Source organism: Salmo salar, chromosome ssa07, assembly GCF_905237065.1.
Source record: "Salmo salar chromosome ssa07, Ssal_v3.1, whole genome shotgun sequence".
In the NCBI taxonomy this organism is placed as follows: domain Eukaryota; kingdom Metazoa; phylum Chordata; class Actinopteri; order Salmoniformes; family Salmonidae; genus Salmo; species Salmo salar.
The window spans coordinates 8,089,478-8,104,558 of record NC_059448.1 but is presented as its reverse complement, the minus strand read 5'-3'; the positions used below and the strand labels follow the sequence as shown (position 1 = coordinate 8,104,558).

Below are 15,081 nucleotides of genomic sequence, written 5' to 3'. Positions count from 1 at the left end.
GTGTGTTCACCTGGTGTAGAGAGGACTGAACTGTTGTCCATCACTAACCCAATGTGTGTTCTCCCGGTGTAGAGAGGACTGAACTGTTGTCCATCACTAACCCAATGTGTGTTCTCCTGGTGTAGAGAGGACTGAACTGTTGTCCATCACTAACCCAATGTGTGTTCTCCTGGTGTAGAGAGGACTGAACTGTCCATCACTAACCCAATGTGTGTTCTCCTGGTGTAGAGAGGACTGAACTGTTGTCCATCACTAACCCAATGTGTGTTCTCCTGGTGTAGAGAGGACTGAACTGTTGTCCATCACTAACCCAATGTGTGTTCTCCTGGTGTAGAGAGGTGTAAGGACTTAAGTGGCGTCAGAGACGTTTGCGCCGTGGCTGTTTGCGCCTGCGGGAATCAGAGCACCACACTTTTATTTATTTGTCTCCATTACCATAGCATTTGGAAATTGTCCTGGAAGCTTTGGCTGATGAAGGGGAAAAAGCGAGAGGAGGACGAGGGAGAGAGAGAGAGATGCATAGATAGAGGGCTAGAGAGGAAAGAGAGCAACATGAAAAAATAGGTTACTTTGTCGCAAGACACTTAGTCAGCTGAAGAGAAGGGGGGGGAGAAGTGATAAAGGAGGGATTCAGAGTGGAAGATAAAACTGAGGAGAACAGGAGAGCCCACAGACAAAACATGTAGACAGAGGGATGGTGGAGGAGAGGGTAAGGAGAGAGGGATGGAGCTAGCACAGTAACAGGGCTGAGAGTGTGTGGATTAATGATGAGAGCGAGAGAGAGAGGGGGAAGAGAGCGAGAGCACTGCAGCAAGTCGAGGACAGGAAGTTAACTACCGCATCCAGAGAGAGAAACAGCGACAGAGAGAGAGAGAAAAGTGAGAGAGAATGAGCGACAGAGAAAGCGAGCGAGTGAGCGAGAAATAGAAAGAGAGGGCAAAGTGCTTCTTTGTGGAGATTTCAATGCAAGAACAGGTTCTGAGCCTGACTACAATGATGCGGGAGGTAACCACCACATATTTGGACACCCCTCCTTGTACAGTAGCCCTATTATAAATAACAGAAACAGTCCTGACCAAATACTGAACAAAAAAATGGGAAGGAGTTAGTGCATCTCTGTCGAGCCTAAGGCCTGTACATGGTTAATGGTAGAGTCAGAGGGGACTCTTTAGGTCGGTTTACTTCCTGCTCAGCTCTTGGGACAAGTGTAGTCAATTATGCCATCACTGACATTGACCCCTCCTCCATTAGTGCATTCACTGTCAGACCACAGACACCATTGTCAGATCACAGTCAGATCAACGTGTTTCTGAAGAAATTAACCGGCAATACTCATTAAAAAAACAGCCCAATAAAAACTCTACAACATAAACCCATCGTACAGTTGGGCTCCAAACAGTGCAGAGAGATTCATTGAAAAGTTGAACTCAAATGAAATGATGAACTCTATACAGTTTTTGAATAACTCACAATACCAAAATAATAAAGATGGTGTCAATTCGGCTACTCAAAACATCAACTGCATATTCCAAAAAGCAGCATCGAAAGCAAATTTGAGAAAACCAAAGAAATACAACATCAGAAACAAAAAGTTTCTGATAAATGGTTGGATAATGAATGTAAAACAATTAGAAAACACCTAAGACAAATGTCAAGCGAAAAACATAAGCAGCAAAACAACCCAGAGCTACAATATGAATACTTTGAAACAGTATAAACAAACACTGAAACGCAAGAAATTGAATTATACCAACAAGACACCTGATGAAATTGAAAACGCAATTGACCAAAATCAGTTCAGGGACATGTGGAACAATTTGAGCACAAACTAGCCACAAGAATTAGCCATACAAGATGTAGGAATTTGGACAACTTATTTTGATAATCTATACAAAAACCTCGCACAAAAAGACTTACAACAGAACCAATTAGAAATTAAAGAAAAATGGAACATCCTTGAATCAGTCATTTAAAAACAACCAAAATCCATTAGATTACCCAATAACCCAACAAGAACTAAATGAAAAGCTCAAATCTATTAAAGCAAAGAAGGCTCGTGGTCTAGACAACATCAGAAATGAAATGCTGAAAAACAGCCCACCTGAGTTGCAAAATGCTGTGCTTAAATTGTTCAACATGGTTTTAACTTCTGGCTGCTTCCCTGATGTCTGGAACCAGCGGCTCATCTCCCCTATCCACAAAAGTGGAGACAAATCAGACCCCAATAATTACAGGGGAACTTGCGTAAACAGTAACTTGGGAAAGGTTTTCTGTAGCATTTTGAATTCAAGAATTCAAACCTTTCTTCAAGAAAAAAAAGTAAATGTCAAATTTGCTTTCTCCCTAACCGTCGCACTACTGACCATATATACACCTTACACACACTAATTAATAAACACGTCAACCAAAAAAAAAAAAAAAAAAAAAGAGCGCAAAATCTTTGCTTGCTTTATTGACTTTAAAAAAGCATTTGATTCTATTTGGCACGAAGGGCTATTCTACAAAATTCTCCAAAGTGGGCTTGGTGGTAAGGTGTATGACTTAATAAAATGTATGTACACAGAAAACAAATGTGCAATAAAAATCAAAAACCAAAGAACAGAATTATTTTCACAATGTCGAGGTGTGAGACAAGGCTGCAGTTTGAGTCCAAACCTTTTCAACATTTATGTCAATGAATTAGCAGACATGTGGGACCATTCTCCAGCCCCAGGACTCACACTATTTGACACAGAGGTGAAATACCTGCTTTATGCTGATGACTTGGTACTTCTATCACCAACCAAAGAAGGTCTTCAACAGAACATTAATATTCTAAAGCAATATTGCCATAATTGGGCCCTGGCAGTAAATTTCCAAAAAACGAAAATCATGATTTCAAAAAAATAAATAAAAATAAATAAAAAAAAGAAGATGTCAGAAACACAAATATAAATTCACCCTGAACAACACCATCATTGAACACACTAAAAATTACACCTACCTTGGTGTGACCATATCTGCATCGGGAAACTTTAATATGGCAGTGAATGCACTCAAAGAAAAAGCCCACAGAAATTATTCAAAATCAACATCCCAATTAGAATTTGGACCAAAATATTTGACAGTGTAATCCTACCAATAGCTCTTTACGGAAGTGAGGTTTGGGGGCCACTCAAACTGGACTTTAAAATGTGGGACAAACATCCAATTGAAGCCCTACATGCAGAATTCTGTCGGAAAATCCTACAAGTCCAGAGAAATACACCAACTAATGCATGTAGGGCAGAATTGGCAGCATTTCAGTAGTAATGAAAATACAGAAAAGATCATAACATTTTTGGCTACATCTAAATTCAAGTCCAAATTCAAGTCTGCAATTTAAAGCACTTCAAACCCAAGAGCTGAGCCCAGAAACGAGCCCTCTCAGTCAGCTGGTGTTGGACCTCACCAACCAAGCTGACACCAGCACTGCTTCAAAATAAATAATTCAAATAAACAAAATCATGAACCAATCAAAGGACTCATATTTACAACATTGGAAAAACGAAACAAAATCCCAAAGCCGACTAAATTGCTATCTGACCCTAAACAGAGAATATGAATTGGCTGATTATCTCTACTCTGTCAGAGATACGAAGCAGAGACAGATCCTTACCAAGTACAGGCTGAGTGACCACCGATTGGCAATAGAAACCGGCAGACATAAAAAGACATGGCTACCCAAAGAGGAGCGTGTATGTGGTCACTGCATGACAGGGGAGGTAGACACAGAGATGCACTTTCTCCTTTACTGTGAGAAATATTCCTCAAAAATGACTACATTTATTCCAAATTTTAACTTATTAAACCCAGAGGAAAAACTAAAAATACTCATGGGCAAAGGAGCAATGGTTCCTCTTGCAGCCAAATATGTATTTGCCTGCCATAGCCTGAGGGACACTGAATAATAACATCCGCATAGTAAGCAGTAACTTACTTATTATTACTATTATTATTGTTGTTTATCATTTCAAATAGTAGTGGTATGGGTGGTAATGTAATGATAACAGTTTAGTGATGGTGGTGGTGGTGGTAGTAGTGGTATGGGTAGTAATGGTAATGATAGCAGTTTAGTGATGGTGGTGGTGGTGGTGGTACTAGTGGTATGGGTAGTAATGGTAATGATAGCAGTTTAGTGATGGTGGTGGTGGTGGTACTAGTGGTATGGGTAGTAATGGTAATGATATCAGTTTAGTGATGTGGTGGTACTAGTGGTATGGGTGGTAATGGTAATGATAACAGTTTAGTGATGGTGGTGGTAGTAGTAGTGGTATGGGTAGTAATGGTAATGATAGCAGTTTAGTGATGATGGTGGTAGTAGTAGTAGTGGTGGTATGGGTGGTAATGGTAATGATAGCAGTTTAGTGATGGTGGTGGTAGTGGTAGTAATGGTAACAGTTTAGTGATGGTGGTGGTGGTAGTAGTGGTATGGGTGGTAATGGTAATGATAACAGTTTAGTGATGGTGGTAGTGGTATGGGTGGTAATGGTAATGATAACAGTTTAGTGATGGTGGTGGTAGTAGTAGTGGTATGGGTAGTAATGGTAATGATATCAGTTTAGTGATGGTGGTAGTGGTATGGGTGGTAATGGTAATGATAGCAGTTTAGTGATGGTAGTAGTAGTAGTGGTATGGGTAGTAATGGTAATGATAACAGTTTAGTGATGGTGGTGGTAGTAGTAGTAGTGGTATGGGTGGTAATGGTAATGATAACAGTTTAGTGATGGTGGTGGTAGTAGTAGTAGTGGTATGGGTAGTAATGGTAATGATAGCAGTTTAGTAGTGGTAGTAGTAGTAGTGGTATGAGTAGTAATGGTAATGATAGCAGTTTAGTAGTGGTAGTAGTAGTAGTGGTATGGGTGGTAATGGTAATGATAGCAGTTTAGTGATGGTGGTGGTGGTGGTGGTAGTAGTGGTATGGGTAGTAATGGTAATGATAGCAGTTTAGTGATGGTGGTGGTGGTAGTAGTAGTGGTATGGGTAGTAATGGTAATGATAGCAGTTTAGTGATGGTGGTGGTAGTAGTAGTAGTAGTGGTATGGGTAGTAATGGTAATGATAGCAGTTTAGTGATGGTGGTGGGGGTGGTGGTGGTAGTAGTGGTATGGGTAGTAATGGTAATGATAGCAGTTTAGTGATGGTGGTGGTGGTGGTGGTACTAGTGGTATGGGTAGTAATGGTAATGATAGCAGTTTAGTGATGGTGGTGGTGGTGGTACTAGTGGTATGGGTAGTAATGGTAATGATATCAGTTTAGTGATGTGGTGGTACTAGTGGTATGGGTGGTAATGGTAATGATAACAGTTTAGTGATGGTGGTAGTAGTAGTGGTATGGGTAGTAATGGTAATGATAGCAGTTTAGTGATGATGGTGGTAGTAGTAGTAGTAGTGGTGGTATGGGTGGTAATGGTAATGATAGCAGTTTAGTGATGGTGGTGGTAGTGGTAGTAATGGTAACAGTTTAGTGATGGTGGTGGTGGTAGTAGTGGTATGGGTGGTAATGGTAATGATAACAGTTTAGTGATGGTGGTAGTGGTATGGGTGGTAATGGTAATGATAACAGTTTAGTGATGGTGGTGGTAGTAGTAGTGGTATGGGTAGTAATGGTAATGATATCAGTTTAGTGATGGTGGTAGTGGTATGGGTGGTAATGGTAATGATAACAGTTTAGTGATGGTGGTGGTAGTAGTAGTAGTGGTATGGGTAGTAATGGTAATGATAGCAGTTTAGTGATGGTGGTAGTAGTAGTAGTGGTATGGGTAGTAATGGTAATGATAGCAGTTTAGTAGTGGTAGTAGTAGTAGTGGTATGGGTAGTAATGGTAATGATAGCAGTTTAGTGATGGTGGTGGTGGTGGTGGTAGTAGTGGTATGGGTAGTAATGGTAATGATAGCAGTTTAGTGATGGTGGTGGTGGTAGTAGTAGTGGTATGGGTAGTAATGGTAATGATAGCAGTTTAGTGATGATGGTGGTAGTAGTAGTAGTAGTGGTATGGGTAGTAATGGTAATGATAGCAGTTTAGTGATGGTGGTGGGGGTGGTGGTGGTAGTAGTGGTATGGGTAGTAATGGTAATGATAGCAGTTTAGTGATGGTGGTGGTAGTAGTAGTAGTAGTAGTAGTAGTAGTGGTATGGGTAGTAATGGTAATGATAGCAGTTTAGTGATGGTGGTGGTGGTGGTAGTAGTGGTATGGGTAGTAATGGTAATGATAGCAGTTTAGTGATGGTGGTAGTAGTAGTAGTGGTATGGGTAGTAATGGTAATGATAGCAGTTTAGTGATGGTGGTAGTAGTAGTAGTGGTGGTATGGGTAGTAATGGTAATGATAGCAGTTTAGTGATGGTGGTAGTAGTAGTAGTGGTATGGGTAGTAATGGTAATGATAGCAGTTTAGTGATGGTGGTGGTAGTAGTAGTGGTATGGGTGGTAATGGTAATGATAGCAGTTTAGTGATGGTGGTGGTGGTAGTAGTAGTGGTATGGGTAGTAATGGTAATGATAGCAGTTTAGTGATGGTGGTGGTAGTGGTAGTGGTAGTAGTAGTAGTAGTAGTAGTAGTAATAATGATGATAGTAGTTGTAGTAGTAGTAGTAGTAGTAGTAGTAGTAGTAGTAGTAGTAGTAGTAATAATGATGATAGTAGTTGTAGTACTGATGTAATGGTGAAGATGACCGTTATTTAGTTATTACTTAATTATCGTTTCATTTTCCATATTTAGATTTTTATATTTAATTTTGTATTATTTACTGCCATTTTATATTATTATTTGTTATTGTTTATAATTTTATTACAATGTATATTGTATACATTGTTGCTTAGGCAATATTGACACAATGTTTTTCATGCCAATAAAGCAGCTTGAATTTGAGAGACAGAGACAGAGAGAGAGAGACACAGAGACACAGAGAGAGACACAGAGACAGAGAGAGAGAGACAGAGAGAGAGAGAGACACACAGAGAGAGACACAGAGAGAGACACAGAGAGAGAGACCTGGTCCCTGGCAGTAAACCCCAAAAAGTCTAAAATAATGATTTTCCAGAGAAGATCCAGATCTCAGGGAATTAGACCGACGTTCTCAATTGGTACAAAATATATAGAGTACTGTACACACTACAATTACTTCGGTTTAAAAATAAATTTGGCTAAAACTAATTGAACCAATTGTACTTTATGGCAGCGAGACAAAAGAAGATTACACCAAAATGGGACAAACACCCCATTGAAACACTACATGCAGAGTTCTGTAAGATTCTCCAACATGTCCAGAGGAAAACTACAAACAATGCATGCAGGGCAGAATTAGGCCAATCTCCACTAATTATAAAAACTCAAAAAATATAAATTACATTTTGGAATAGTGCCCCCCTCTCATATCATTACCAAGCCCTGCAATGCCAAGAGATGAGCAAAGAAAAGAGTCCCCTCATCCAGCTGGTCCTGGGGCTGAGTTCACAAGCCTGTTCTACTAACACACTGACGCCTCAGTCCCCTCATCCAGCTGGTCCTGGGGCTGAGTTCACTAACCTGTCCTATTAACACACTGACGCCTCAGTCCCCTCATCCAGCTGGTCCTGGGGCTGAGTTCACTAACCTGTCCTATTAACACACTGACGCCTCAGTCCCCTCATCCAGCTGGTCCTGGGGCTGAGTTCACTAACCTGTCCTATTAACACACTGACGCCTCAGTCCCCTCATCCAGCTGGTCCTGGGGCTGAGTTCACTAACCTGTCCTACTAACACACTGACGCCTCAGTCCCCTCATCCAGCTGGTCCTGGGGCTGAGTTCACTAACCTGTTCTACTAACACACGGAAGCCTCAGGACCAGAACATCCAATCAATCAGAATAAAACAAATTACAACACAGTCAAAACAAAACTACATTGCTTATTGAGAAACACAAACACAAAGCAAAATGCAGTGCTATCTGGCCCTAAATGGACAGTACACCGTGGCTAACTATTTGACCATGGTTACTGATCAAAACCTTAGAAAAACCTTGACAAAGTACAGGCTCAGTGAGCACAGCCTTGCCATTGAGAAGGGTAGACACAGGAAAACCTGGCTCCCTGTAGAGGAAAGGCTGTGCAACCACTGCACAACAGCAGAACCTGAGACAGAGCTGCATTTCCTGACAAAATGTAAAAAAATATTAAACAATTAGAGTGTCATTTCCCCAAATGTGAAACCCTTATTCAAGGTTTCAAAGACCTCTCTGATGAGGATAGGCTACCCGTCCTGTTGGGGGAGGACGCATAGAGCTGTGGGTTGGCAGCGCACTACATTGCTGACTGCCATAAGTTGAGGGACAGTGTCTGACAGACCAATAAACCTGCACATCTCCTCTACTGTATGATTATTGTTATTGTTCAATGTATGGTTATTTTGACCCTTGGTTATTGTTGTTACTGTTGTCCCATTAACATTTTGATTCTTATTATTTTCATATTGTCAATATCCAAAATAAGCTTTGGCAATATGTACATTGTTACATCATGCCAATAAAGCACACTGAAAAGACCCACACATTGGGAAATGAGTGGTGTCCTGTCCCGCGGACTTTGCCGGAACACCCAATGCCGTGGCCATACCTCATCCTGCCTCGCCATGCTACGATTTATTAATCCTGACCGTCACCCCACACATACAAATACCTCCTCTCCCTTTCTCTTCTCTTCCTCTGCAGTCATCCCTCCTTGTGCACCATTTATGGTTGTGAGTGCCAGCACTCCCTGGCTCTTCAGATGGTATGTATGTATGTATGTATGTATGTATGTATGTATGTATGTATGTATGTATGTATGTATGTATGTATGTATGTATGCATGCATGCATGTATGTATGTATGCATGTATGCATGTATGTATTCTTTGATGGACAAGGCCCTAACTATGAACTGTAAAGTCAGACCTACTTACCATTCACAGCCACAAAGACGTTCTCAATGAAACTGTCAGAGGTCACGATTATGAATCAGGCTTCTGTCTGTCTATCCTGAGCTGTTTAGTAAGTTAATGGTAGTATAAATGTAGGAGCCGTGGTTTCATTTCCAGTCTCTTTGAGATGACTGGTCCCGATTGCACAATCAGAATGACCATATAAAATGTTAGGATCATATTGATATTGTGAGTCGTAAAAGTACTGGCCTTAATCCAAACTCACCAAGCCATAAACAATGTCTGAGGGAGACCGGCTTGACTTCCACCTAACGACACCATTGCCATCTAGTGGCTTGGAAAGTAATGACACCCAAGTGGTACTGTATCCTTGGAAACCAGCCCTTTGGTGGAATTTCTGAAAATGTTCATATTTAACTAGGCAAGTCAGTTAAGAACAAATTCTTGTTTTACAATGACGGCCTAGGAACAGTGGGTTAACTGCCTTGTTCAGGGGCAGAATGACAGATTTGTACCTTGTCAGCTCGGGGGTTCGATCCAGCAACCTTTCGGTTACTAGTCCAACGCTCTAACCACTGGGCTACCTGCCACCCCAAATAGGCCTCAACGCTAATGACATCAGACAACATTAAGAGTGAGTTACTTTCAGATTTGATGTATATTTAAATAGTGCTGATAAAGTTTGACTGAGGGTAGGGTAGTCAGCAGCAGCAGAGTTCACTACAGAAGCCATGACAGGATACTTACCCTTCTGAGTCTATGCTGTTTTCAGGAACCATGGCTTGGAGGGCATCGGAGTTCGCTGTGTAGACAAAGAGAGAAAAATATGGCGTAGGGGAATTAGCGAGGAGAACGAGCAAGCGACATCAAAAGGGGAAACATTTATTGGAATATGGTTGCAGCCGATAAGCCCCAACACAATCAAATGGTGCACTGCATTCAATTAACGGGAGCACATTCAGTCCTCAGAATATAACCTCTGGGTGTGGGCTGTGCGCAGGCACAGCAAACAATGCATTATGAAAACAACAGCGTCTTCCTGAAATGTAGGACACATTAGGGCTATAATTAATAAGCCATTACTAAGTACGAAGACAGAAAGTATGGCACAAGAGCATCCACATAATGGAGGACAGGATTTTTTATTTTTTTAATTGTATTTATCAACATGACTTTCAAAGAAAAAAAATGTTACACATGTAAATGACATCATTAATAACCTAGAAGAAACGAGGGCAAATGTCAATGAGCTTCAAGTACACATGATTAGCAGTATAGGCACATCCAGTGCCTTTGGAAATTATTCAAACCCCTTGACCTTTTCCACATTTTGTTGCGTTAAAACCTTACTCTAAAATTGTTCGTTTCCCCCCTTCAGCAATCTACACACAATACCCCATAATGACAAAGCGAAAACTGTGAAATAATTGCCAGTTTATTAAAATGTAATAACAGAAATAGTTTACATATTTAGACCCTTTGCTATGAGAATTGAAATTGAGCTCAGGTGCATCGTGTTTCCACTGATCATCCTTGAGATGTTTATTCAACTTGGAGTCCACTTGTGGTAAATTCAATTGATTGGACATGATTTGGAAAGGCACACACCTGTCTATATAAGATCCCACAGTTGACAGTGCATGTCAGAGCAAAAGCCAAGCCACGAGGTCAAAGGAATTGTCCCCAAGAACACAATGCCTCCATGATTCTTAAATGGAAGAAGTTTGGAACCACCAAGACTCTCCCTAGAACTGAGCAATCAGGGGAGAAGCGCCTTGGTCAGGGAGGTGACCAAGAACCCGATGGTCACTCTGACAGAGCTCTAGAGTTCCTCTGTGGAGATGGGAGAACCTTCCAGAAGGACAACCATCTATGCAGCACTACACAAATCAGGCCTTTACGGTAGAGTGGCCAGACGGAAGCCACTCCTCAGTAAAAGGCACATTAAAGCCCGCTTGGAGTTTGCCAAAAGGCACGTAATGACTCTCAGACCATGCGAAACAAGATTCTCTGGTCTGGAGGAAACCTGGCACCATCCCTACGGTGAAGCATGGTGGTAGAAGCATCATGCTGTGGGGATGTTTTTCAGCGGCAGGGACTGGGAGACTATTCAGGATCGAGGGAAAAATGAACGGAGCAAAGTAGAGAGATCCTTAATGAAAACCTGCTCCAGAGCGCTCAGGACCTCAGACTGGGGCGAAGGTTCCCCTTCCAACAGGATACCGACCCTAAGCACACAGCCAAGACACCACAGGAGTGGCTTCGGGACAAGTCTCTGAATGTCCTTGAGTGGCCCAGCCAGAGCCCGGACTTGAACCCGATGGAACATCACTGGAGAGACCTGAAAATAGCTGTACAGCAACGACGCTCCCCATCCAACCTGACAGAGCTTGAGAGGATCTGCAGAGAAGAATGGGAGAAACTCCCCAAATACAGGTGTGTCAAGCTTGTAGCGTCATACCCAAGAAGACTTGATGCAGTAATCGCTGCCAAACATGCTTCAACAAAGTACTGAGTAAAGGGTCTGAATAGTTATGTAAATGTAATATTTCAGCTTTTTATTTCAAGAAATGACCCAAAAATTCAAAAAGCCCGTTTTCGCTGTCATTACGGGGTACTGTGTGTAGATTGATGAGCGAAAAAAACCAACAATATAATCCATTTTAGAATAAGGCCGTAACGTAACAAAATGTAGAAAAGGTCAAGGGGTCTGAATACTTTCCAAAGGCACTGTATTGGCCAACACTTCAGAGTAGAATAACTAAACCATAAAGACGAGGAAAGACGTGTGGAAACATCGGAGTCACTTCCAACCGGACTTCACATGACCATGTGTACGTCCTGTTTCCTCTAGTCAGTCAAAATAAGCCCGATTTTCCCCACAAACTAGGACTGTGTACTAAACTAGAAGCCTACTATCATATTAAATCGCTTATCATGTCTGACCAGAGGGCATTTCAACACACCTAGAAGGAAGGAGAGTATTAAATCAGTATTAAGGGTTTGTGCAGCATGCCAACGTGAGCAGGAAAAGGCTTTGACTTGAACACTTCCTGTTTCGTCATCATCAGGCAATACGGCCCTATCAAGACTGACGCACAGAATTTAGGGGTGTGCTCGTGCGTAGGTCACCCTCATTAGGTGATGTTGTGTGAGTCAACGGAACGGTACAGTTGCTGTCAATATACTTGTGATAACCTTGTTATACAATTGGATGATGGTTAATTCCACCATTGTAGGAAGCTACTGTGTTTACAATCTATTATAAACCACACAGCAGCTTCAGTAATTAGTGTACCATGTAGAACCACAGACCTACTCACCTCTCACCGGATGTCACTCACACACACACACACACAGCACCTCTTCCTGTAGCTTCGCAGTGTGAAAGACAGTGTGATGGGAGAGGGAGACAGCTCAGCACCAAGTGGTCTGATATAACCATGAGAACTGTAGGTGATCCATAGATCCTAGTTATAGTATTGTAGTCAGTAGGAGACAGTAGAGTGGTCCATAGACACTAGTTATAGTATTGTAGTCAGTAGGGAGGAGACAGTAGAGTGGTCCATAGACACTAGTTATAGTATTGTAGTCAGTAGGAGACAGTAGAGTGGTCCATTGACACTAGTTATAGTATTGTAGTCAGTAGGAGACAGTAGAGTGGTCCATAGACACTAGTTATAGTATTGTTGTCAGTAGGAGACAGTAGAGTGGTCCATAGACACTAGTTATAGTATTGTTGTCAGTAGGAGACAGTAGAGTGGTCCATAGACACTAGTTATAGTATTGTTGTCAGTAGGAGACAGTAGAGTGGTCCATAGACACTAGTTATAGTATTGTTGTCAGTAGGAGACAGTAGAGTGGTCCAGACACTAGTTATAGTATTGTTGTCAGTAGGAGACAGTAGAGTGGTCCATAGACACTAGTTATAGTATTGTAGTCAGTAGGAGACAGTAGAGTGGTCCATAGACACTAGTTATAGTATTGTAGTCAGTAGGAGACAGTAGAGTGGTCCATAGACACTAGTTATAGTATTGTTGTCAGTAGGAGACAGTAGAGTGGTCCATAGACACTAGTTATAGTATTGTTGTCAGTAGGAGACAGTAGAGTGGTCCATAGACACAATTATAGTATTGTTGTCAGTAGGAGACAGTAGAGTGGTCCATAGACACTAGTTATAGTATTGTAGTAGTATTGTAGTCAGTAGGAGACAGTAGAGTGGTCCATAGACACAATTATAGTATTGTTGTCAGTAGGAGACAGTAGAGTGGTCCATAGACACTAGTTATAGTATTGTAGTCAGGAGGGAGGAGACAGTAGAGTGGTCCATAGACACTAGTTATAGTATTGTTGTCAGTAGGAGACAGTAGTGGTCCATAGACACTAGTTATACTATTGTAGTCAGTAGGAGACAGTAGAGTGGTCCATAGACACTAGTTATAGTATTGTAGTCAGTAGGAGAAAGTAGAGTGGTCCATAGACACTAGTTATAGTATTGTAGTCAGTAGGGAGGAGACAGTAGAGTGGTCCATAGACACTAGTTATAGTATTGTAGTCAGTAGGGAGGAGACAGTAGAGTGGTCCATAGACACTAGTTATAGTATTGTAGTCAGGAGGGAGGAGACAGTAGAGTGGTCCATAGACACTAGTTATAGTATTGTAGTCAGTAGGAGACAGTAGAGTGGTCCATAGACACTAGTTATAGTATTGTAGTCAGTAGGAGACAGTAGAGTGGTCCATAGACACTAGTTATAGTATTGTTGTCAGTAGGAGACAGTAGAGTGGTCCATAGACACTAGTTATAGTATTGTTGTCAGTAGGAGACAGTAGAGTGGTCCATAGACACTAGTTATAGTATTGTAGTCAGTAGGAGACAGTAGAGTGGTCCAGACACTAGTTATAGTATTGTAGTCAGTAGGAGACAGTAGAGTGGTCCATAGACACTAGTTATAGTATTGTAGTCAGTAGGAGACAGTAGAGTGGTCCATAGACACTAGTTATAGTATTGTAGTCAGTAGGAGACAGTAGAGTGGTCCATAGACACTAGTTATAGTATTGTTGTCAGTAGGAGACAGTAGAGTGGTCCATAGACACTAGTTATAGTATTGTAGTCAGTAGGAGACAGTAGAGTGGTCCATAGACACTAGTTATAGTATTGTAGTCAGTAGGAGACAGTAGAGTGGTCCATAGACACTAGTTATAGTATTGTTGTCAGTAGGAGACAGTAGAGTGGTCCATAGACACAATTATAGTATTGTTGTCAGTAGGAGACAGTAGAGTGGTCCATAGACACTAGTTATAGTATTGTAGTCAGGAGGGAGGAGACAGTAGAGTGGTCCATAGACACTAGTTATAGTATTGTTGTCAGTAGGAGACAGTAGATGGTCCATAGACACTAGTTATACTATTGTAGTCAGTAGGAGACAGTAGAGTGGTCCATAGACACTAGTTATAGTATTGTAGTCAGTAGGAGAAAGTAGAGTGGTCCATAGACACTAGTTATAGTATTGTAGTCAGTAGGGAGGAGACAGTAGAGTGGTCCATAGACACTAGTTATAGTATTGTAGTCAGTAGGGAGGAGACAGTAGAGTGGTCCATAGACACTAGTTATAGTATTGTAGTCAGTAGGGAGACAGTAGAGTGATCCATAGACACTAGTTATAGTATTGTAGTCAGTAGGAGACAGTAGAGTGGTCCATAGACACTAGTTATAGTATTGTAGTCAGGAGGGAGGAGACAGTAGAGTGGTCCATAGACACTAGTTATAGTATTGTAGTCAGTAGGAGACAGTAGAGTGGTCCATAGACACTAGTTATAGTATTGTAGTCAGTAGGGAGGAGACAGTAGAGTGGTCCATAGACACTAGTTATAGTATTGTTGTCAGTAGGAGACAGTAGAGTGATCCATAGACACTAGTTATAGTATTGTTGTCAGTAGGAGACAGTAGAGTGGTCCATAGACACTAGTTATAGTATTGTAGTCAGTAGGGAGGAGACAGTAGAGTGGTCCATAGACACTAGTTATAGTATTGTAGTCAGTAGGAGACAGTAGAGTGGTCCATAGACACTAGTTATAGTATTGTAGTCAGTAGGAGACAGCAGAGTGGTCCATAGACACTAGTTATAGTATTGTAGTCAGGAGGAGACAGTAGAGTGGTCCATAGACACTAG

The 15,081-nt window shown here is 41.4% G+C and overlaps 1 protein-coding gene and 1 long non-coding RNA gene across 2 annotated transcripts in view; one reads left to right on the top strand and one right to left on the bottom strand.

The window, feature by feature from the left end:
- rell1 (RELT like 1) overlaps positions 1–15,081 on the bottom strand; it is a 117,979-nt gene that overhangs the window by 5,570 nt on the left and 97,328 nt on the right. The window contains exon 4 of the mRNA XM_014206479.2: positions 9,659–9,713. Within this exon, the coding sequence (XP_014061954.1) occupies positions 9,659–9,713 (55 nt within the window). The remainder of the gene's footprint in view (positions 1–9,658; positions 9,714–15,081) is intronic.
- The window catches only part of LOC123743731 (uncharacterized), a 116,477-nt gene that overhangs the window by 6,556 nt on the left and 94,840 nt on the right, over positions 1–15,081 (top strand). The window contains exon 2 of the long non-coding RNA XR_006770560.1: positions 8,701–8,761. This is a non-coding gene — a long non-coding RNA (uncharacterized lncRNA). The remainder of the gene's footprint in view (positions 1–8,700; positions 8,762–15,081) is intronic.